The sequence below is a fragment of the Dromiciops gliroides genome, chromosome 4 (genome assembly GCF_019393635.1).
Source record: "Dromiciops gliroides isolate mDroGli1 chromosome 4, mDroGli1.pri, whole genome shotgun sequence".
NCBI lineage: Eukaryota > Metazoa > Chordata > Mammalia > Microbiotheria > Microbiotheriidae > Dromiciops > Dromiciops gliroides.
In genome coordinates this window covers 234710902-234736033 of record NC_057864.1, presented here as the reverse complement: position 1 = coordinate 234736033, position 25132 = coordinate 234710902, and the positions used below count along the sequence as shown (strand labels likewise).

The window sequence follows — 25132 nt, the reverse complement described above, 5'->3', positions numbered from 1 at the left end:
ATGGTTGTGGTCTTGGTGTATCCTAAAGGACATTGGGTGACAAGAATACCTTACAGTTTTAGAACTGCTAGGGAACTTAAAGATATTCACATCAATGTCTTTAATTTACAGATGAGGAAACTGAGACCTAGAAAGGGGAATTAACTTGTCTGATGTCATGCAAGTAGTAAGTAGCAGAACTGAGATTCAAACCCAGACCTTCAGAGTCAAATTCCAGAGCTCCTTCTAATACATCGCCTCTGTGGAATAAATATGAATCGTACCTTGGAAAAGATAAGGACACTAAAAGGAGTGACAGAAAACAGAGATGTAGACAAATAAAAGGTCCCATGGGGCAGGGAGAAGGGAAGTTGTTAGGGAAGAAGGAATACGAGACGTTTGGGAAGAGCCTGTACCCTCAGCTTGGGGTGACTCCAAGGACACTCTCTGAGCCTCCAGCAAACGCCCGTGACCATGATCTGTGATCTTGAGCACGAATCTCCCATCCACCACACAGTTCCGGGACTTGAGTCTCCCGTGGGGAACCCCACGATGGTGCAAATAGCGTAAGCCCTTAGAAGCAGCAAACAGTATAGAGGTTCACTGAGAATGGGGTGGGTATAAATAACCACAGCCCTTAGTTCCCGCAGCCGACTGTCCTGGGTTCCCTTAGTCCTTTCCTCTGCTTCCTCCCAAGGACACCTCTCCTTCTCTCCCCATACCTTAATGAGATCAAGCAGGAGGGAGGATTTGAACATCCAATCAAGTTTCATGTCCCGCTGAGAAAGCAGATCTTGGAGCGATCCTCGTGCACAGTACTCAGAGACCACAGCCAGGGTCCCCCCTCCCGGCCCTCCTGAGCCAGCCCCTTCCGAATTCCCAGCCAGGAAAAGCCCCACATAGAGAGCCACGTTCTCATGGCGGAGCTCCCGTAGCTAAGAGATTTGGGAGAGAAGAGAGGCAATTAGGGGGTGGGGATGGAGAGGTAGGAGGTAGGAGGTAGGAGGGGCTGCCAAAGGACTTTCTGCCTTAAGGAAAAGGGAAAAAGGAGAGCGATGTCTGGGAAGCCTCTCGCTGATTCCTTTCCCAAAGAGAAAACGCTCTTTGTGAAAGTTCCAATGAGAGGGGAAGGCGAAAGAAGGACCATTGGGATGCTTTGGGGTTTGTGGAAGGAGGGCAATTAACAGGAGAGGTTGTGGGGTAGAACTTTTTCCTATCGTCTAATCATAGGCTTTGCTAATTCAACAAAAGATGTTCTGTTATTAGACAGTCAAACCTCGGGGTAAGGAGCATGAGCATCCATTTACTAACTTCTTCATTCGTACGAATTCAACAATGCCTTGGGAACATTGGATGAATGAATCTCTCCTCCTACTTCCCTAACTTTTCCTTACCTTAGAGAAGGCCATCTTGGTTGCAGGACGAATTTCAGTATGTTGTTCACCTGGAAATTTCTTCAGCCAAACCCAGTCTCCCTGGAGCAGAGCAAGTGGCGAAAAGGGGATCAATATTTAGTAGGACCACCCTTCCCCCAAATCGGGGAAATGAAAAACGTCCCCACTTTTCCTTGGAATCTTTTAATTTTTTTCCTTTTTTTTTCCTTTTTTTTTTGAGGGGCAATGAGGGTTAAGTGAGTGACTTGCCCAGGGTCACACAGCTAGTAAGTGTCAGGTGTCTGTGGCCACATTTGAACTCAGGTCCTCCTGAATCCAGGGCCAGTACTTTATCCACTGCACCACCTAGCTGCCCCCGCTTTTTTCAATTAATGAAAATATATTTTATCCCTCTCTTCTCTCCTTGTAACAAATATGCAGTCAAGCAAAAAAAAAAATCCTCATCGACCAAGGCCCAAAATGCATGTCTCATTCTGTATTTTAACCCTATCCCCTCTGAGTCAGGAGATGGTTAGCAATGCAATGAAGACTGGGCCTGTGGAATCAGGGTTACTTGAATTGATCAGAGTTCTTATGTCTTTCAAAAATGTTTGTTTTTACAATGTCATCATCGCAGAAATTATTCTCCTGGTTCTGATCATTTCATGCTGCACCATTTTGTACAAATCTTCCTAGACTTTTCCAAAACCGTCCCTTTTAAAATTTCTTATGGAACAATAATATTCTATTATGTTGTTGTTGTTCAGTCATTTTTCAGTTGTGTATGACTTATCATGACCCCACTAGGGGTTTTCTTGGCAAAGATACTAGGGTGGTTGGCCATTTCCTTCTCCAGCTCATTTTGCAAATGAGGAAACTGAGGCAAACATGGATCACACAACTAGTAAATGTCTGAGGCCACATTTGAACTCAGGAAGATGAGTCTTCTCAACTCCAGACCTGGCACTCTTTCCACAGTGCCACCTAGCTGTTTATTTAATAAAAGGAATGAATAATATGGAGATCCTCCTATTATTCCACTCCCCCCACCCCCATGGGGAAATGGAGCACCATATCTGGAATTCTGTTTTACAACCAACTAACTTGACTGGAACACATTAATTCCACAGGTTACTGGGAATTAGATTCAATATATCATCATGGTAATCATCATCATAATTTTTCACATCATTATCATCTGTAGGCCACTTGATTATCAATCACCATAATCCTAGAAGCAGCCTGGAAGAAGAGAGCTCTGTGGGGCAGCTAGGTGGCACAGTGGATAGAGCACTGGACCTGGATTCAGGAGGACCTGAGTTCAAATCTGGCCTCAGACACTTGACACTTACTAGCTGTGTGACCCTGGGCAAGTCACTTAACCCCAATTGCCTCACTAAAAAAAAAAAAAAGAGAGAGAGCTCTGTGCTCAGGGTCTCTGACACTACCTAGCACTTACACTTTATAATTCCCTATAATCATCACCTTAATGTATCATTATTATTATCCTGTGCTCATTACTACAACAGAAAGAACTCAGAATCAGGAGACCTGGATCCTGATTCTGACTACACCATTGATTAGCTCGGTAACTGTGTCAGCCACACCCTCTGTAAAATGAGGGGTCAGAACTAGATGACTTCTGATTGTATGGTGTACTTCCTTCTATCCTCGGCCTCCTGCTCTTCCTTCTCTCCTTTGTCCCTTCACAATCCCATTGTCTCCTGCAATTTCATTAAATCATTCTTTCTCTGTTGATAAGTCCAAGGTCTCTATGTCCAGCTATTGAGATATAATATGGGATGAGGGCAGCTAGCTGGTACAGTGGATAGAATAATGGGCCTGGAGTAAGGAAAACTCATCTTTCTGAGTTCAAATCTGACCTCAGACATTTACTGGCTGTGTGACCCTGGGCAAGTCACTTCACCCTATTTGCCTCAGTTTCCTCATCTGTAAAATGAGCTGGAGAGGGAACTGGCAAACCACTCCAGTATCATTGCCAAAGAGACCCCACATGGGGTCATGAAGAGTCAGACAAGGCTGAAACAAACAAAAGGGGGAAGAATGCCCGATTTGCCACTTGATGCTTTTAGTCATACCTTCCACCTCTCTGGGCCTTCATCAGAAAAATTAGGGGGTCTCACCCTTTTGCTCCCTCCCAATGGAAGGAAGGAGAGAAGGAGAAGTCAATGTGACTAAACAACAGAATCACGTCATACCTAAAACTCCTAGGCAATTGACAAGAGGACTCTGAGGGCACAGCCGCATGATCATTATTCTATTGATTTATTCCATTTGTTGATTCTATGTCTATGGGTTAAAACTATATGCAGGGAAATGAAAGCAGGGGGAAAGGGAAGAAAACTAGATGACCTCTAAGGTCCTTTCCAGCCTTCATTATATGATGCTCTGAGCTCCACATGGATGTCCTGCAGGCACCTCTAACTTAAACCTGAGATCATCAGCATCTTTAACTATACTCCCTTATAAAACTGAGCTTTCTTCTCTTTTCATTTCTGCATCCGTAAAATGCCAGAAAATCATCTCTTCCCTTCTCCTTCATGGACTTAGAGTCAGAGAGATTTGGGTTCAAATCCTGCCTGTTACTAATTGGGTTACCATGGGGAAATCACTTAATGTCTCTGAGCTTCGGTTTCCTCATCTGTAAAATACTTGTAGTACCAATCTCACAAGGCTGTTGTGTGATTCAAATTAAGTAATTTATATAAAACACATTTCCCTGGATAAATGTCAGCTCCTAACCTGGCAGATGTTGGCTGTGTGTCCCTGGTCAAGTCACTTAATCTCTTAGTGGTTTAGGTAGATTTCGAAGGCTCTAAGTTGGAGAGGAGGTGCTAGCCTGCATTAGTAGGAGGAATTTCAGTAAGTTATCATCATTAGCATAGAACTATTACTCTCATTTTGTTCAATGGAATTCAGATAAAATTCAGATAGTCCTGGGAAAAATTATTAACAGCCAAACCATTGACATCCAGAAATCATTAAAATCCAACATAGGAATTTGTTTTACTTAATTATGCTTATTGTTATGAGGATTTTTTTCTTTTTCTTTCCCTTCCTTTCCCCTTAATGGGGAGATAGGAGAGGAAAAAACAAATGCTTGAAAATGGAATAAAATTTAATTAAAGAAAGAAAAGTAAGTGTTCTACTGTTATTCTATTCTCTTGCACTGCTTTTTATAGTTGAAATTAAAGAATTAGCATGTAAGTTAATCTTTGTAAGATCAGTAAAAGAATCCCTGAGACAACCCCAGTAATAGATAGAATCACAGGTGTGATATGTTCTTTAACTCATTCCCATATGATTTTTATTTCTTCAGCTACATCTCTATTTTGAAAGCTTTTCATTCCACACATTTTGGACATATGAGTCTTTGGTACGGCAACATCTTTTAAAATATTTGTTCTTTGAGAGCAGGGACTATTTGTTCTGAAGATTTTATGGATTGATCTTATGTCTGGGCAATAATGGGCAATAATTCATCCTGTGAAAACACTCCAGTTTCAGTACAATTTATTAATTGACCAAAATTTTGACCAAGGATTTTAAGGTCTGTATTTGTAGTAAAAGTCCATGAAAGGCACTGACCTTCTGGTAAATATAATTCTAGTCACCAAGTTGTTGTTGTTAGAATTATTAATATGAACAATAATTAGAGGTAGCTTCAGCATCAAGAAGATTGGGGTTCAATTCCTGCCTCTGAAATATAGTGGCCTTGAGACCAGGTGAGAGGCCTTGAGAGAAGTTAAATATAACCTTTCAATGTCCTGAACAACCAGTTCTCTAATAATAGCTAGCATTAACCCCACATTACGGATGAAGGAAGTGAGACAAGAGAAGTTAAGTGACTTGCCCAGGGTCATTCAAATAGTAATTGCCTGAGACTAGTTTTGAACTCAGTTCTCCCTCTCTACAAGTCCAGAACTCTGTTCAGTGGGCAAAACAGCTACCTCTAAGGCTGTAAGTTGCTGAGCAAGTAAGTTCCAGTGTTAGAGGGAGTTTCTTTATCAGGAGTTCCCTACACTGGTCACAGATCTAGATGACCCCAACATATATGGCCCCTTTTCTCCATTAGCCGTATCATGTCATATTTGGATTAATGGAATGGCCCCTTAGCTGGTTTCTGGCAAATGGCCGTCCACCTTCATAAAAGTGGTTATAGATTGTGGCACCAGAGGGGTCTGTGTTAAAACATAAGATATTCTAAAACATTTAATAGAAGTCAGTCTGGGCTAACATGAACGTGTCTGTATGTCTTGACCCAGGGGTACTTACAATGAAGCAGCTTCTTTATAGAAAAGTTGATTCATAAACTTAACCATGGTTCAATGGAAAGAATTGAATATGAAGTTACAGAATCTAAGTTCAAATCCTGCTTCTGCTACCTCCTGTTTGTGTGACCCTGGGCAAATCACTTAACCTCAGTTTCCGTAAGAGGAGGACTAGATGACTTCTAGTTTCCATTTTCCTATGATCTTCATGAATCATGAAAGGCAGCACTGCCATGTGTGACAGGCCTCATTGTCATCATGGCCACATGCTATATCTTCTTACCTTTACATTGTTGAAAGTTTAAAACAAAAAAAGAAAGAAAAGTTAACATTTGGGAAGCTAGGTGGCACAGTGGATAAAGTGCCAGTCCTGGAATCGGGAAGACTAATCTTTCTGAGTTCAAATCTGGCCTCAGACATTTTCTAGCTGTATGACCCTGGGCTTAACCTTAGTTTGACTTAACCCAGTTTGACTCAGTTCCTACAAAATGAACTGGAGAAGGAAATGGCAAACCACTCCAGCATCTTTGCCAAGAAAACCCCAAATGGGGTCACAAAGAGTCTGAAATGACTGAACAACAACAAATCATACATAAGGATCATACTGATTTTGAATATGACATATTAACATTATCAATGTTCTGTTGTATTTTTGTTTATTTTGTTAACTATTTTTCAATTACATTTTTTTTTTGTAGGCAGTTGGGGTTAAGTGACTTGCCCAGGTTCACACAGCTAATAAGTGTCAAGTGTGTGAGGCTAGATTTGAATTCAGGTCCTCCTGACTCCAGGGCCGGTGCTCTATCTATCCACTGCGCCACCTAGCTGCCCCTCTCAATTACATTTTAATCTGGTTCTGCTCTCTGCTGGATGTTGTAGATTACATAGGGACAGTTGACTGTGTGTTTGATACCTCTGTCCTAGGCAACTCTCTAACTATAAGTAGATGTGCATGGTTAGAGGGTTCCTTGTACCACTAAAATCACAGGGCCAATCTCTATCCTTATCATTTGTATTCCACCACTAACTGACTACACTTTAATGTGATTTAGTTTCTAACAACATATTACATTCTTCACAGATATCTTATCCCTAATTGAAGGAATAGTTCTCTTTAAGAAACTTCTATTATCAAACAGAAGACTCCTGAAATCATACTATATCTATCCTTAAAGTTTTCCTGAAAATATACCTGCTTTAGAGTCTTTGAGATAATGGGTGAGAAGGATTGGTCCATGGTCTCTCCCTCACATAGATCTCTACCTTATTCAGTGGAACTGGATTTGGGGTTCAAGTTCAAATGTTCATTCTGTCATTTAATACTAGCATCACCTTGGGCACTTACCCTTCCTAGGCCTCATCTGTCAAATGAGAGGGTTGGATTAGACTCTCTAGTCCCTAAGGTAGATCCAAAACATGAAAAGCTTCCTTTTGCATTCCTTTAGAAATATAAGAAATTAATATTTCTTTAGACTAAAAACCCTTTTCAGACTTTTCCCCATTTGAAAGTATATAAGCCAAGAACAGAAGACTTTTCTTTAGGGAAATGGATTAAGGTTAGAAACCAAACCTTGAACAAAGAATACCTCTTATCTTGTTAAATTCATTGCCTTCCCCAACCCCTAGAATGACTGGCCTGCTGCCCTCTTCTCCATTCAGAAGGTAGTATCCCCTTTCCTATTCAGAAAGGATTCTGGATAAGGCCATAGGGAAGGAGACCCTTTCCATCCTTGAGGGCAGTGTTCAAGGAAGGACTTGAATAGTTCTATTTGTTGAAGTAGAACTTTTAAAATATATTATAACATTTTCCCTGTTCAAGATTACTCTAAATGTTATTTCAAATCAAGTTTGTACAAATCGTATTATTAGGAAGGACAGGGGCCTATGTCAGTTTGGACATTTCTCTCTAAGTTGGAAATGACTTGGATTTTAGAAAAATGTTAAATTAATAAAAATTGTTTCTGGTGGACTTGTCCTCTATTCCTTCAGGAATAATCATTGAGACTGTCCTGGTTAAATTCTTTTTTTTTTGGCAGGGCAATGAGGGTTAAGTGACTTGCCCAGGGTCACACAGCTAGTAAGTGTCAAGTGTCTGAGATCGGATTTGAACTCAGGTTCTTCTGAATCCAAGGCCAGTGCTCTGTCCACTGAGCCACCTAGCTGCCCCCCTGGTTAAATTCTAAAAGCCTATTCCTGGGAATTTTAAGAGGCAGAGGAAATTGTTTCCCTTTTTCTAGGACCCAGAACCAGTCTAATCCAAGCATAGGTCTGTGCCCATCACATGCCCTTCCTCCAGGCATGTATTTTTCTAACTGAGTAGAGTGATGACTGCCCTCCTCCTTCAAGTAATGTTTATAGAGCAATACATGAGTGAGCTGGGAAATGTTTAATAGCGAGGGTAAGGGTGGAAGGGCTGTATGGACATATACTTTTAAGTTTAATCTGCATTATTCACAGTTTATTAATGCTAGACAGCCTTGATTTGTATCACTTGCTTATTTCTGAGGTATAAATTTGTGTACTGAAAATTTATCAATCTGTTTGATATAGTTCTAGCATATTCCGTTCAAGATCCTTCCTATCTCTGCCTTCCATTGAGAACAGAGGTATCACTTATTGTAAAAGAAAATTGTATAAGTGGGTTGAGGAGGTGGGAGAGAGCTTAAATGAGCTAGGAGAATGAATGATAGCTACCGAATGAAACTGGAAAGAGCTAAAGAATATTTGTTAGTGGGCAGCTAGGTGGCACAGTGGATAGAGCACCGGCCCTGGAGTCAGGAGTACCTGAGTTCAAATCCGGCCTCAGACACTTGATACTCCCTAGCTTTGTGATCCTGGGCAAGTCATTTAACCCCAATTGCCTCACACACACACACACACATACACAAAGAATATGTGTTAGCAAGAGAATGAGATGAACAGGCAAGAAAGAGACAAAATGGCAGAGAGAGAATAGTGCTAAAGACAGAAAAGGTCCATAATTGTAGAATTGCCAGTGCAGGGTCAAAGGACAGAAAGAATCTTAGGTAGGAATTCCAACCTTTTCCTCATGAAGAGCTACTCTGATTTTCCCTAATGTCTTAGAGGGGAAGGATTTGGGGTGAGAGGGACAGGGAGGCTGAAGCAATGCTATAATTTTCAGTTTCCCCTCCATGCTTAGTCTCTGAAATGGGGAAGAGGAGAGGACCCTATAGTAGCAATAGGATATGGTCTGCTTCTTTCTTAGCAACTCCCCAGGTGGGGGTGGAGGGAGAGGGTGAAGAAAGGAGTCACCATTTGTGACCCTTAATATAAGAACGTGGACTACTCCTATAATGTCAGCTATGTTAAAACTTAGAAGGGTAGAGGGAATCTAAAGATAACCCAAAACAGGTTGTGGTTTTGTGTGGTCTTTAAAAATCTATCCTGGGAGGGGCAGCTAGGTGGCGCAGTGGATAAAGCACTGGCCCTGGATTCAGGAGGACCTGAGTTCAAATCCAGCCTCAGACACTTGACACTTACTAGCTGTGTGACTCTGGGCAAGTCACTTAACCCCGATTGCCTCACCGCCCCCCCCCAAATCTATCTTGGGAGAAAAGGGAGAATCAAAGAATAGGATGTTTGGGGTAGATGGGATGACAGAGAGAAGGCAGAATTGTTCAATTATTATTTTGTTTCTGTTTTTCCCCCAACAAAGAAAATGTCATTTATACTATAGATGAGAGAACAAAAGTGATTAATATTAATTGCAAACATTTATTGGCACTTTTAGGCTTGAAAGGCAAAATAGAAAATTGATATGCAAGAGAGTCCTTATCACCCATCATTTGGTCCAGATAAATTACATTCTCAGGTACTGAGAGAACTTGCAGATATGATTGCTGAGCCACTGTCAATGATATTTTAAAAATCATGGAAAATGGGAGAGGTACTACAAGATGGGGGACTGGCAAACATTGCCCTCATTTATAAAAAATGGGGGGAGAGAAGAGTGTCTACAAATTATAGCCCAATAAATTTGATTTTGGTTACCAGGAAACATCTATAATGGGTCATTAAAGAAATGAACCAGCTTGACTGGTTAATCACCAATGGTGACGAAGTAGTCAATCATGGTAAAAATTCTATAACTGCTATTTAAGAGATGAAGCAACTTGGTTGTTGAACTATCTTGATTGCAAAGAGTCAGCATTGCTTCATCAGGAACAGGTCATCTCAAACTAACCTTATTTCTTTTTCTGGACAGGATTACTAAGCTGGTAGATAAGCCAAGGGCTGTGGAGCTGGTTTATGTATATTTTAGCAAAGCTTTTCATAAAATATTTCATACTATTCTTGTGGAGAAGATAGAAATATGTTTAAATATGTCCGTTTTAGTGGGCTATAATGCCAATATGAGTCAGCAGTGTAATATGGTAAACAAAAAAAATGCATTCTTGGGCTAATAATAATAATAATAGGGTTAATGATAATAATAGCTAGCTAGCATTTATATAATGCTTTAAAGTCATGAAGAGCTTCATCAATTAGAGGGTGATTGCAACATTGTACGTAGCCCTGTCACTCTCACCTTCCTCCTACTCCTCTTTATGAGCATCTGAATGAAACTGGAGGAAAACATAACTGTACTGACTATAATATACCCATTACAAATTCATGTTATCCAACTTCAACTGGGTCCTCAGTGTAGCAGGATTAAAATAATAATAAATAAAATTAACAAATAATAAGATTAATTAAATTAATAATAAATACAACTAAATAATAATAAAGTACTGTTTTAGTCCTTTTAATTCTGCTTAATTGATTCCCATCTCAAGCTCCACAGAAGCTACAATCTTTTCTCGCTTCCTCCTCCTCCCCTCCTCACTTCTACCTGAGGACTTTGACTCTTATTTAACATAAGAAATTGAGACTATTCAACTAAAGTAACCTCTTCTCCCATTCTCTTCATCTCAAAACCCCTTGACTTGAACTCCCACTATCTCCCCCTTTCCCTCAGCCTCTGGGAGAAGACTGTTTCCTTGCTAAGGTCAAGGGCACTTGATCCTGAGAGAAATTATTATTAATAACTGATGGTTTGGGGAGATCCAGAGTTTCCCCCCTTTTCCTAAAGTCCTAATTTTAAAATGATCAATCTCTTGAAGAACATTACTGATGGGGCAGCTAGGTGGCATAGTGGATAAAGCACTGGCCCTGGATTCAGGAGGACCTGAGTTCAAATCCAGCCTCAGACACTTGACACTTACTAGCTGTGTGACCCTGGGCAAGTCACTTAACCCCAATTGCCTCACCAAAAAAAACCCAAAACATTACTGATAATGAGATTGGATCAACTTTCTTGTTCAAGACCCCACCTGGGTGGAGTAGCCATTGTGTTCTGCTCAGCCTTGGTTGAGGCATAAATTCTTTGAATAGATTGCTCACACTGGGTGAGGGTGGGGGGTGTTCTGGGTATAGAGATAGTCTCTCTATCTAAGGGTGACATGATGTCACTCTCAGCTTCTCATTGTAATATTCATTGACTCATTAATTGTTAACCAATCAGGGTTAATTCCCACCAGGGGAACACCTACTCTCTAAATGGTATATAATAAACTGTGAGTCTGCCACCATGATTATATCTTTGGTCTAAGAGAAATGGCCAAATGACCATCCTTTTATTAATAAATGTGCTGGCCTTATTAATAAAATGATTGAATTACCCAGAACCTATGTCTCTTAGGACCTTTTAATTGCCACAATTTTAATTGTCTTCAGCAACAAATTAAGTATCTTTAATCTCTTGAATCTTTAACCTCTCCCTATTACCTGATTCTTTCCTTATATTCTTTAAACATGCCCAAATCACTACAAATCTTTTTTTTTTTAAAGTTTTCATTATGAGGCAGCTAGGTGGTGCAGTGGATAGAACGCTGGCCTTAGAGTCAGGAGGACCTGAGTTCAAATCCAGCCTCAGACACTTGACACTAGCTGTGTGACCCTGGGAAAGTAACTTAACCTCAATTGCCTCACCAAAAAAAAAAAAAAGTCTTCATTAGACCCTACCCTACCATCTTCTTAATATATTGTTCTATATCTCTCCTCCCTTCCTCAGTCAAATTCCTTGAAAAAATTCTCTACACTCATTGTCTTCGCTCCCTCTCCTTTCTCTCACTCCTCAACCCTTTGCAATCTTGCTTCCTACCTCATCAGTATACCACCTGGCTGCCTCCAGTTACCAATTGTTGCCACTTTTACCTAAACAACATATTTTACATTTGACCCCTTCTTTCCATTCCCACATCTACTATATTCAATCAGGTCCTTATCAGTTTGCACATAGATTATTACAATAGCCTCCTAGAAAACACAATCTATCTTTCCAGCTTTGTTGTATATTACTTCCCCTTCCATACACAAAAGCTTTGCATATGGAAGACAATAAAAAAAAAACTGAAGAGCAGCTGATTTTAATAAGAAGAATTGAACACGGTGAGAGACTCAGGGGAAATGGTGACTAGCTAAGAGGAGGATGCCAATTTTTCCTCTCTAGTAATTTGGAGAAGACTGCAAGATGTCAGCTAGCTGGTCTTATGAAATTAGGAATGGGGGCTTAGTGACCCATCAGGTTATTGTGGTACCACCCTCCTTACTCAAGCTGGGCCAAGAGGGACTCTCAGGAGGTTCTAAATTTCTGCCTTCCACCTCCTGATACCAAATATATAAGGGGAAAATTCTTGTCACTCAGCTGCCAGTTGGGAGCAATTAAGAACTCAGCTTCCAGGTTAGCCCTTATCTGTAGGCAATGGGAAAGAAGAGAAGGTGGATTTCATCCCCAAAGCATTTTAGATATTGAACTGGGGAATGTATAATGGATGGAATATATATGGAATGTATAATCCTTGTCTTTGTTACATACTGATTAATGCCTCTGCTTTAATGTGTTTTTTTGCCTTTTCCAGATTAAATGCTTATTACAACATAGTGTTGAATAAATTAAGTGTAAATTAGGGGAAGAGAAGGGTATTTTTTTTCTACTGGCCTGTCAGCCAGACCCATAAGAAATTTGATTGAATAAATGCACATAAACCCTTAGACTATTCCTTCACTCCCACTATAACTACACACAGAGATGGTCATACCTTTGGTCTTACCATCACTCAAAACCATTCTACTTTCATATTCGTTAACTCTGAAATTCCCTTATTTGGTCGTAATCCATTGTCATTCCACTTCTCCCTCTGCCTTGCTACTCCAAGCCCTGCTCCTCCTCACAACAACCTGTAATCCCTCCACTCCTCAGTTCTTTCCCAAGCCACATATTGTCTATACACTGGCTTCATTCTCCTCTCTTCCCCATCTTGACTCATTAAGTGAACCAGTTCAACTCCATACTGTTCTCTCAAGTTCATTATTCATTATCCTCTCACCAATCTTATCCTGCCGAACCTTAACCTTGGATTACCCACCATCCACTGCCCTTTATCATACTCACATGATACTGAATGAAGCAGTAGAAAATCAGAAAACTCTGCTGACAAGGCCACTACAAATTTATGTTACATAATTTCAACTGGGCCCTTACTGCTGCTAGACAATCCACCTATACCTCCCTAATCAATTCCCTATCCCATTCACCATAGCAGTTTTACCAATCTTTTCATCCTTCCTCAAATTCCCTATTGTTTCCCCTTCCCCCACTCTCTCAGCTGAGAACTTTGCCTCATTTTTCATTGAAACAACTAAGGTTACTCCCGGAAACCACTTATTTATTCCCTTCTCATCTATCACTCGAATACCTTCTGCCACTCTTCTTTTTCACCCCTGTCTCCTTTGAAGAGGTGGTCACTCTCTTCACTGACACTAACCCATCTAGATGCACAAGTGGCTCCATCCTATCCTATTCCATTCTATCCAGCAGGATGTCCCTTTGTTATTCCTACTCTCTTACTCATCTTCAATCTATTTGTTGCTTCCTTACTGCCTACAAACATCCTCAAAATATTCTCATTTGATCCATCCATCCCCATTAGCTATCATTTTACATCTCCTCTCTCCTTTTTGTGGTTGATATCCTTGAATAGAAGCTTCCATTTCCTTTGCTCTCCCTCTCTTCTTATCATAGTCAAAATCTAGAGCTTTTAGGTCAAACAAAATATATTGCAATCAAGCCAGAAAGAAAGAATTCAAATACCTAGGAGCTACAGTCAGGAGCACACATGATTTAGCAGACATCAGTATAAAGCACTGGAGATCTTGGAATATAATGTTCCAGAATGCAAAGGATATGAGCTTACAACCAAGATTAACTTACCAGCAAAATGGAATATAATACTACAAGTGAAAATTGGAATTTTAATGAAATAGAAGTCTTCCAAAATTCCTGATAAAAATCCAGAGCTACAGAGAAGTTTTTTCAAAAACAGGAGTGAAGAGAAGTATAAAAAAGCCAACATAAATGAATAGTTATAAAGGACTAAATGGGGCTAAACTGCTTACCTTGAAATGTAGTGATGATATATATGATCTTTCTGAACACTATCATTATCAAAGTTCATAGAGGGAGTCTAATTAGACAAGACCTGGGAGTGGTTTTGTTATGTTTTCATAATTTTTTAAAATAAACTTATTATTTATTTTTAACACTCATTTAAAAAAATTTTGAGTTCTGAATTCTTTTTTTTTCCTGGCTCCACCCATTGAGAAGGTAAGAAATGTGATATCAGCTGTGCAAGTGAAATCATGCCAAACATATTTCCATATTAGCCAGGAAGGAAGGAGGAAGGGAAGGAGAGAGGGAAGGAAGGAAGGAAGGAAGGAAGGAAGGAAGGAAGGAAGGAAGGAAGGAAGGAAGGAAGGAAGGAAGGAAGGAAGGAAGGAAGGAAGGAAGGAAGGAAGGAAGGAAGGAAGGAAGGAAGGAAGGAAGGGAAGGGAAGGGAAGGGAAGAAAAAAATATGCTTCAAACTGCACTTAGACTCCATAGGTTCTCTCTCTGGAAGTGGATAACAATTTTCATCATAAGTTTTTCAGAATTGTCTTGGATGTTTGTATTAATAAAAATAGCGGGGCAGCTAGATGGCACAATGGATAGAGCACTGGCCCTGGATTCAGGAGTACCTGAGTTCAAATCCGGCCTCAGACACTTAATACTTACTAGCTGTGTGACCCTGGGCAAGTCACTTAACCCCAATTGCCTCACTAAAAAACAAAAAACAAAAAATAAAAATAAAAAAAATTAAAATAGCAAACTCATTCACAGTTAGTCACCATGCAATATTGCTATTTACTGTACACAATGTTCTCCTGGTTCTCTTCAGTTTACTTTTCATCAATTCATATAAGTCTTTCCAGGTTTTTCTGAAACCATCCTGCTTGTCATTTATTATAGCACAATAGTACTTAATCACAATCAGAAACCACAACTTGTTAAGCCATTCCCCCAATTAATGGGCATCCCCTAAATTTCCAATTCTTTGTCACTACAAAAAGAACTGCTATAAATATTTTTGTACATCTAGGTCCATTTCCTTTTTCTCTGATCTCTTTGAAATACTGTCTTCATGATCTTGAGGGGAAAAAATGGAAAGAGAGAGGAATAGGAATACACTGGTTGAGGGGGAAAGGAGAAGGAAAAGGAAGGTTAGAGGAAATTATCTCACATAAAGTGCACAAGTAGAAATCTATTCAAAAAAGGAGGAAGAAGGGGGGAGCAGCTGACACTTGAACCTCACTCTCATCTAAACTGATCAACACAGAGTTGGGTACAAAAGTACTCAACTTTTTACTCAGCCCATTTTACTCCAGAGAAAAATTGGAAAGGAGGAAAAGTAGGGAGGGGGAATTAGTGGGAGGGTAGATTAAGGGAGGGATTAGTTTTAAGCAAAACAATCTCTCAGGATGTACAGAAATATTTATAATTTTTTTGAGGTGACAAAGAATAAGAATTGAGGGGAAGCGTATATATTATGGAATGGATGAACAAGATATGGTATAAAAACGTGATAGAATACTATGGTGCTCAACTCTAATCAATGTAATGACCAACCAGGATTCTAGGCACTAGTGATGAAATATGCCACCTACCTCCTGACAGAGAGAGGACTCACAGTGCAGGATGAGACAAATTTTCCTTTGGACATGGCCAGTGGACATTTATTTTGATCTACTATACATATTTATAATGGGTCTTGTTTTTCTCATGTTCTCAATCGGGGGTTGGGCTGGATGAGTAAGAAGGTGGATCTTGGCTGATTAAAATATAAAATATATTTTTAATGTAATCAATTCTTGTTGACTGAATGATTAGCATTGCCCTTGGAAAATATGCTGAACAAAAGGAAAAGAGGTAGCCAGTTTTCTGAGAGATAGAAAGAGTGGTCCTTCAGAGCATAGCTGATAGTGCTGCCCATGGGTACTAAAATCTGACTGAGCTCTAAACATTACTCCTAATGGTCCTAGTGGTCACACAAAGGACCTTCGTGGTCACATAGAGATGAAGGCTTAGAAAGATGAAGCAACTTGCCCAAACACAACCATTGAGTGTGGGACCCCAGGTTTCATGACTCCAGCACTTCTACCATGCCATACTATCTTTCATAAATGCCCACCTGCCCAAGCTACACAAACCCTAAGCCAGGATCTAAGTTGCCATTTTGTTGGGGTAAGTTAAGATTGCTGCCCAGGGGACCACTTGACATAGAAACCTCACATCCTACACAATCCACATCAGTCTCCTGGGAGATACATTCTCACTGTAAATACTTGCAAAGGATTTCCGATAACCCACATTTTGTGTCACTGACAACAATCCAGATAGCTCACATTTTGCAGCAGAGTATTCAGCCTTTTTCGGAAAGGGAATCTATTCTTCTTTTTTCACATGGGCTTACAATCACTAAAGATGTAGGGATGGGGAGTGATGGCTGCCTGAGGTTGTTAGCCAGGTAATCTGCCAAGTCCACCTTCAAGATCTTCTAGTTAATCACGATTGATTTGCTGGAGAGACTTCTTTTCATGATAATAAGAAAAGACATCCTTCCCTTAGGGCCACAGGCCAGAGGTGTCAAGAATGCTACCTTCTGCCTGCAATACTCCATAATGTGCCAGACCCAGATTAAAATGTATTTGGAGGGGCAGCTAGGTGGCGCAGTGGATAAAGCACCAGCCCTGGATTCAGGAGGACCCGAGTTCAAATTTGAACTCAAACACTTGACACCTACTAGCTGCGTGACCCTGGGCAAGTCACTTAACCCTCATTGCCCCACAAAAAAAAAAGAAAAGAAAAGAAAAGAAAAAGAAAAAATAAAATAAAAAATGTATTTGGAAAATAGTTATTAGAATAAATAAGCAATAAAACATAAGTAACATTACATTTATAGCTAAGTCAAAATGTAGCTGACAGGGATCCTATTTATGGTTTGTTGTTCAGTTGTTTCTGACTCTTCCTGGCCCCGTTTGGAGTTTTCTTGGCAAAGATACTGCTGTTTCCTTTGCCAGCTCATTTTACAGATGAGGAACTGAGGCAAACAAAGTTAAGTGATTTGCCCAGAGTCACACAGCTAACAAATGCCTGAGGCCCGATTTGAACTCTTCCTGATCCCAGGCCTGGCACTTATCCACTGTGCCACCTAGCTATGTCTAGGTATGGTTTTGTGGCCCCAAATTCTACTGGAGTTTGAAATTATCCTTCTGGATAACCCAAAACACAGTTCAATATAACTGACAGGTGCATAAAACAGTTTTCACCCAGCCCTCCCTCACTCCATTGTTCAGCTGATATTATTTTTGAATAGGCATCTATTGCTAGATGAAAGCTTGGCTCTGTGAGGAAATATCCTGGCAGGGTACTCACCTCATACATGCCAATGTTGGAACTGTCTTGAGGCTGGCTTGGGATGCTGCGCATGTCAGATACACTGTGGGCAGCCAGGCTTGACCGGCTCCCCTCTGTTACCTGGGCAGGGAGAGAGTCAAAGGAAATACAAGATGATGGGGAAGTGAGTAGATGGGAGGAGGCAGCAACTGCAGGCTGTGATTGAAATCAGGTTTGGGGGGGGGCAGCTAGGTGGCGCAGTGGATAAAGCACTGGCCCTGGATTCAGGAGGACCCAAGTTCAAATACAGCCTCAGACACTTGATATTTACTAGCTGTGTGACCCTGGGCAAGTCACTTAACCCCCATTGCCCTGCCCCCCCCCCACAAAAAAAAAGAAATCAGGTTGGGCTGGAGAGTTAAGAATTAAAGAAAGAAGAGGGTAGGGGCTAGGCATCAAGGGAGAGCATTTCCACATCCTTTCCCCCATTATATCCTTATTGCTTTGAGAATAACATTGTTATTCCCATTTTACAGAGGAAGAAACTGAAGTTCAGAGTGACAAATGAGGTATATTTCCTATAAAATCACACAGTAATTCAGTAGCAGTGACCACGTAGGAACCCAGGCCTGTCCAGGGCTCTGGCCATTACCTCATACTACTCAGAAAATGATGGGGGGCGAGGAATAGTAGACTGGGGTAGAGAGCTAAGGGAATCAGGGCATGGCAACCAGGGGCTGAAATGACACCCCAAAATCTTCTGGAGTCCCCCACCTTTTTTCCCAGTCTCTTGGGACTATATTGACACCCAAATCTCTCCCCTTCCCTGCACCCCACTCCCATACCTTTCGGGAGCTGCTGCCCTGCCGAGGGAGGAAAGTGATGTCCTCCAGAGTCAGGATCATCTTGTTGGGACCAGAGATCATTTGGGCATGGAGGAGCTGGCGTCTAGGAGCCCAGATGCAGAGGAGTCATTTTGGAAAGGGGAACTCGGGGAGAGAGTAATGGGGAGAAGGAGAGGACCAGGTGCTTTATCCCTGTGGTAATAAAGGATGACAGTGGGAGAGCTCCCAATTCCTTCTAGCATCTCTCCTACCAAGGCCACACAACTTGACTGGGACTGACAACAACGCCAATACTGATACACTCTCCTTGGTCCTAATGAACAATTTCTTTGATTAACAGCCTCAGTTATGGAAGGTAGAAGCAGGCTATCCCAACACATGGTTCAGGGAGCCAGGAACAGAGGAGAGTTGAGCCCTCTATCAACCATCAGTATCAGTTTCTAGAACTACCCCATACTCCTTCCTGTAAGTCCTGCTCCCCTTTTCCATCTAGTTTCTCCTCCTTCCCAATCCTTAGCTTACCGAACATAATAGGCCAGAGTGGCAACCACCAGGGCCACAGCAGCAATGATGAGGATGACAAGAAAGATGAAGCTCGGTTCTACTCCTGAGGGCAAGAGAACAATGCAGAGGAGCTCAGGTGGCAACATTTATTGGCAGTGGGTAGAGAGGGAGAGAATTTGGAAACAATAATCAAATGGAAGAAGCAAACTCAAAGAGCAGAGCCAAGGTAGGGTCTCTGGTGTGGAGGGCCTGGGAGGGAACTTTTAGGATTCTCATGAGGGTGAGTCCTCACAGGGAATCAGGAGGTCTCAGTAGGTTTCTAGGAGAGGACTATTTGGGGTTTCTAGGAGGTTTGAAGGGGAGCCCAGAGAGAGAGAGATCCTAAAGTGAAGGATGGGACAGCCAGCTGAGGAGAAACTGGAGAATCCCAGGAAGAATTACACAGGACATATACAGATGGAGAAAGGGAAAGGTCCTCACCTCCACTGCAGATCACGTTGGGGTCAAACCAGCAAGGAGGGTCAAGACCAGGCCCCCGACCACCATGAGGAAAGTGGATGGGATTACCAGCATAACTGAGTATGCCCTGGGCTGGGTCCAGTGTATAGGTGGGGAGTAGCTGGTCCCCCACTCCATCTGTATCTAATAGCACAAAAGGAGGCTCCTTTGCTCCTCCCAGTTCTCCACAGAAGCCAGGGACCTCAGTTTTGGGGACGTGGCGGGCCACTGCTGCCCCAGAGACCCATCCACCACCCCCAGCTACTTGGGCTCCTGCCACAGCTCCTGCCAGCAGGTAGATAGAGTCGTAGATTGTGCCAAAGAGCGGGGATACCTGAAGAATAACAGAGAGACCATTTTGTCTAGCCTCTTGCAATATCCCTAGCAAGTAGCCATCCAGTTTCTGTTTGAAGATCTCCAGTAATGGGGAACTCAAGGTAGCCCATGTCCCTTTTGAGATAGTTCTCATCCCACCAGCCCTCTACCTTGTCTATACCCTGAGCCCCTACATCTCTCCTCACCTGCTGGAGTTTAAGGTCCAGTGGTAGCTCCTGGTGCTCCTGGGCCTGGCGTAAACTAGTTGACACACTCCCCTTAGGGCAGTAGCGGGTTAGAGTGAGCACAGCATCATGAGCTTTTCGGAGTCTGGAACTATTGGTGATGGGCCTTAGGGCCTCCGGGCCGGGGGGCAGAGCGTAGTGTAGGGTGTCAAAGGGAAGGAACACCATCGAGCCTTCCACCAGGCCCAGTTCCTCAGCAGCTTCCAGCAGCAGCCGCTGCTCTTCCCCACCCAGGAGAACGGAATGCATCACCATGATCACCACTGTGGAGGCAGGCCAGGCCAGTGGTGGGGAGGGGCTCAGGCATCAGAACCTGACCTTCTGTTTGACTCAGGAATTCCCCCATCCTGGGCCCCTGGCTCAGCTTCATCCTCTCAGCCACCTTCCCCTTCTAGATAACCATGCCCAGAGCCATAACTAAGGGAGGCCCACCATTCCCATGCCTTGAGGTCATCCCTCATCATCCCTAAGGAACAGACTACAGCTGCCTCCCTCACCCAGACCCAGGCTATTGCCCCATGGCCCTGTGGCTGTGATGCTCCTCCTGGGGCTTGCCTGTCTTCTCTCACTACCCTCTACTCCCACCCCTGCCTCTTCTGAGGTATTAGGGGTTCAGGGAGTGTTTGCCATAATGAGGTAGTTCTGTGTAGACTCCCTGGGGGACAGGCCATTTCCCTTTGCCAGTAAGATGATACCCATACAATTATCCAAGGCCAAGAATTCCTCCCCACTTGCAAGAATTCCTAGTTGTAGCTCTATCCATACCTTTGACCCTGGGTCCATCTCTGATTCTTCTTAGGGCATTCTTGGCACTTTCCAGGTCCGTAGTCTCTAAGGAGGTCACCGTGGCTACAGGCAGGCCCCTGCTCCGGAGCAGGCCAGCAAGGGCCTGGCCAGCCTCTACCCACAGGTCCTGTGGGGCAGTGACTAGGGCTACCTTGGCCCAGCGGAATGCCCGCAACAGGGCATAGAGGGCATCAGGGGCTAGGGGAAGGGCAGGGGCTGTGGTTCGAGCTTCCCCCTGGGGACAGCCCCAGGGCACCAGGGGGACCCCAGCGTCTTGGGCCAGCAGTTCAGCAGGGTGGCACGCAGCTGGGTTAACAGGGCCCACAAGGCCAGAGACACGGGCTAACGAAGGGGAGAGAGCCCCCAGAGAGCCCGAGGTATGGCATGGCTCTGGAAGTAGGATGACCTCAAACCAGGGACCACCTTCCAGGGCTTGGTCATGGTTCAGGCGCGTAGCAGCCAGGCGGGCAGCCAGGTCTGGGCGGGCCCGGGAAAAGATAGGGTCACAGGTCCAAGGGCCCAGTACACCCACTGTGAAGGTGGCAGGGAAGACTGGCACAGGGAGGAAGAGGAGAAATAAAAAGAAAAGAGGGAGAGGGAGAGGAGGAAAGCACCATGGTGGGTGATGGAAGAGACCACTTATGGGGGGGACCAGCATGATGAGACAAAAGGGTAGTAGGGTCAAAGAGACAAGGGAGAAGATGGAGAGGGAGCCATAGTGGGACAGCTTGGGAGACAGAAAAGATAAATGTCAAAGGAAAAGAGTTATGCAGCAGGAGAGAAAAAGGAGGGGACAAAACCATCATAAGAAATTCAATTTGGACCCTTTTCCACCCAAACCATTCACACACACACACACTCCCATCCTCTTCCCTTAATCCCTTGGTGTTTCAAGGCTAGGCTAGTATTCACTACAACAACCTTCCTTTTCCCACCCCCCACCTCCACCCTCCCCCTGGCCACATATACCCAACAAGGAATCTGAAGACAAGATCGAGGAGCAAGGTGATAATAGATAATGCCTGACAACATTTCCCCTACCTCACCCCCCCCACACACACACACTGCTACTCTACCCTGTATGACCTTTCCTTCTTTTTTTCTTTGTATTCCCTTCCCCCCCAGCACTTCTCCTAGAAAGCCAATTCCTATCCAACAACAGCTACCTCCCCCCACCCAGGTCTAAAATAAATAGGGGTTTATCCCAGGCTAGAATCTGACCTCAGCCCGCCTCTAACTTCTTCCCAGTTCTTTCTGTGGGACCTTTCCCACTCACCAGTGGCTCCCAAGGATGCAGCCCCTTCTTGGGGGTTTAGGGGTAGAGATTACAGCCCTGAGTTCCCCTTCAGGGCTTTGCCTCTCTCCGCCACCAACTGGCCCCCCAGTTGGGGAAGAAAAGACACAGATAGCACAGAGTCCCTGGGTGCTATCTCCATAATCTCCCCATATACACTCATAAACTGATTAGTAGCTGTGGGGCCCCCAGAGGGAGAAGGGCCAAGAGATTAGCTAGAAGCTGAAACAGTGAAACAGCCAGATGACTGTGAGGTCCTTGATGTGGCAGCCAACACCCAAGCATGGGCTGGGGTAGCTCAGGAAGGCAGCCACTCCTGGGGCTCCCTCCTCCCCATGCTAAGCCATCCCAAAAGCAACTCATTGAAGACAGTGTGACTTCTTGGGAAAGCACAGTAAGGACTTAACTGTTAGCAGAGAAGATAATAGGGTTATATACCCTATTAACAAATTAGGTTATCATAGATAAAAATAGTAAGGACCCTCTAGTGTTTGCTCATTTTCTTCACTCATTCTGGATCCTTCTATCTCTTGCTTTCCATTCCCTTCAAACTTCTTGCTCTGATCCTAATTCCAAGGTCAACTCACATCGTCTTTTATTCTTGAATTACTTGCCCACTTGTTCTCTCAAGTCTCCCTCACCATCTCCTCTCCTCTCCCTTTTATTTATTTTTTATTTTTTGGTAAACAATATTTATTTCCCCAATTACATGGAAAGATAGTTTTCAACATTTTAATAAGATTTTTACTTTCAAATTTTTTTCCTTCCTCTCTCCCTCCCACTCCCCCAAGACAATAAACAATCTGATATAGGTTATACAGTGCAATCATGTTAAACATATTTCCACATTAGTCATGTTGTGAAAGAAGAATCAGAATAAAAGGGAAAAGCCACCAAAAAAAAAAAGTGAAAACAGCATGCTTCAATCTGCACTCAGACTCCACAGTTTTTTCTCTGATGTCAATAGCATTTTCCATCATAAGTCTTTTGGAATTGTTTTGTATCAACAGTGCTGCTGTTACTGTGTACAGGGTTCTCCTGGTTCTGCTCACTTCACTCAGCATCAGCTCATGTAAGTCTTTCCCGGTTTTTCTGAAAGTATCCCGCTCATCATTTCTTATAGCACAATAGAATTTCATCATCATCGTTTGCCACAACTTGTTCAGCCATTCCCCAATGAATGGGTATTCCCTAAATTTCCAATTCTTTGCCATCCTCTCCCTTTTAGCAGAAGAACTTCCCTCGTATTGAGAAAAGAGATGTCATGAGCTCACTCCCCTCCTGTATTCTATACCTCATAACCTCTTGTCAGTCAATCCTATCCCTTCCTGTCTCCTCTAGAAGAAAGCACCCACTCTCTCTGTAACTGCCAAGCTCTATCTAATGGTTCCTTCTTTAATGTGCAGATGCTCCCCATTTAAGAAACCTTACTACTTAACTGAAACCTTCCTTTCCAAAGTTATCAGTCATCTCTTAATTGCCAAATATTTTGATCTTTTCTCAGTTCTCATCTTTTTTAACCCTTCTGCAACATTCGATACCTCCTAAATACTTTCTTCTCTCTGCTTTTTATGTACTAACATTCCTACCTGTCCGGCTTCTCCTTATCCCAGTCTCCCTTTGCTGAATCATCATCCACGTCCCTCCTCCTAACCGTGTGGGTTATCTATCCAGATATGTGTCCAGGAACTTCTATCCTACCTCTCTGCCCTCTCTGTGAGATCATCCTGAGGATTCCATTATCATCTCAAAGGAGAATGGCTCCCAGCACAATATCTAGGCCCAAGTCCCTCTCCTGAGCTCCTGTTCTGCCTCACCAGCACCCTAGCAAACATTTCTTACTAGATTCCCTGTGTTGTTGTTCAGTCATTTGTCAGTCCATCTGGGTTTTTTCTTGGCAGAGATGCTGGAATGATTTGCCATTTCTTTCTCCAGTTCATTTTACAGATGAGAAACTGAAGCAAAAAGGGCTAAATGACTTGCCTAGGGTCTGAAGCCAGATTTGAACTCAATAAAATGAGTCTTCCCGACTTCAGGCCTGGCACTCATTATCCACTGAGCAACCTAACTGCTTCAGATGCTCTGTCATTATCTCAAAATCAACACGTCCACTGTGATAGACTTGACTCTTCTCAGCAATACAATGGTCCAAGATAGTTCCAAAGGACTCATGATGTAAAATGCTCTCCAAATCCAGAAAAAAAGAACTATGGAATCTAGGTACAGATTGAACTATACTATTTCTAATTTTTTTGGTTTTTCTTTTTTGAGGTTTTTCCTTTTTGCTCTGATTTTTCTTTCACAGCATGACTAATGCAGAAATATGTTTAATGTGATTGTACATATATAACCTATATCAGATTACTTGCAGTCTTGGGAAGGAGGGGGAGGGAGGGGAGGGAGGAAGAAAAATTTGAAACTAGAAATCTTATAAAAACAAATGTTGAAAACTCTCTACACATGTAACTGGAAAATAATAAAATACTTTTATGAAAAAAATCAGCATGTCCAAAAGATAACTTATTATCTTTCCATGCAAATCTACCTCTCTTCCAAAAGTCCCTATTTCTGTTAAGGACTCCATCACCCTCTCAGGTTGACAACCTCTGAGTCACCTTCAGCTCCTCACTCTCCCTCACTCCACATATCGACTCAGTTGCTAAGGCTTGTCCATTCTACCTCTATAACATCCCCTTTCTGTTCATTCACCTGATTCAGACTGCTATTGCCTCTTACCTGTATTATTGCAATAGCCCTCTAATTGGTCTTTCTGCCTCCAACTATCTAAAACACATGTATGTCACCCCCTGCCCCCCAAAAGCTCTAGCGGCTTGCTCTTGATTCTAGGGTCCAATATAAACTCCTCTCCCTGGCATTTTAAAGCCCTACGATACCTAGCTCCAGCCTGTCTTTCCAACATTATTAGATGTCTTCAGTCCAGTCAAACTGGCTTTCTTGCTGAGTCTTAGATGAAACATCCTATTTCCCATCTCTATGTTTTTGCATGGGCTAGGAATGCACTCCTCATTCTTGGAATGTACTTTGTCCTCAATTCTGTCTCTTAGACTCACTAGCTTCTTTGAAGGGTGAAATCAATTGCTCACTGTAGAAAATACAAATTAAATGTCACTCTTGTGTCAAGGGATGCCTTGAGGAGAAACAGGTGAATGTTGAAGGGTATTCATTCCTTTTGGCTCAAGAGCTTACCCAAAAAAAACTTGTGGGAAT

General features: G+C 42.6%; 1 protein-coding gene across 1 annotated transcript in view; it reads right to left on the bottom strand.

Annotated features, from left to right (window-relative positions):
• Nucleotides 1-21268, bottom strand: part of GUCY2D (guanylate cyclase 2D, retinal) — a 29719-nt gene extending 8451 nt beyond the window's left edge. Inside the window, exons 1-9 of the mRNA XM_043962790.1 lie at nt 20590-21268; nt 19786-20087; nt 19247-19598; nt 18785-18869; nt 18263-18365; nt 17457-17558; nt 1374-1454; nt 702-914; nt 396-552 (exon numbers count right to left, since the gene is read on the bottom strand). Of these exons, the coding sequence (XP_043818725.1) occupies nt 396-552; nt 702-914; nt 1374-1454; nt 17457-17558; nt 18263-18365; nt 18785-18869; nt 19247-19598; nt 19786-20087; nt 20590-21268 (2074 nt within the window). The remainder of the gene's footprint in view (nt 1-395; nt 553-701; nt 915-1373; nt 1455-17456; nt 17559-18262; nt 18366-18784; nt 18870-19246; nt 19599-19785; nt 20088-20589) is intronic.
• Between the last annotated feature and the right edge of the window lie 3864 nt (nt 21269-25132).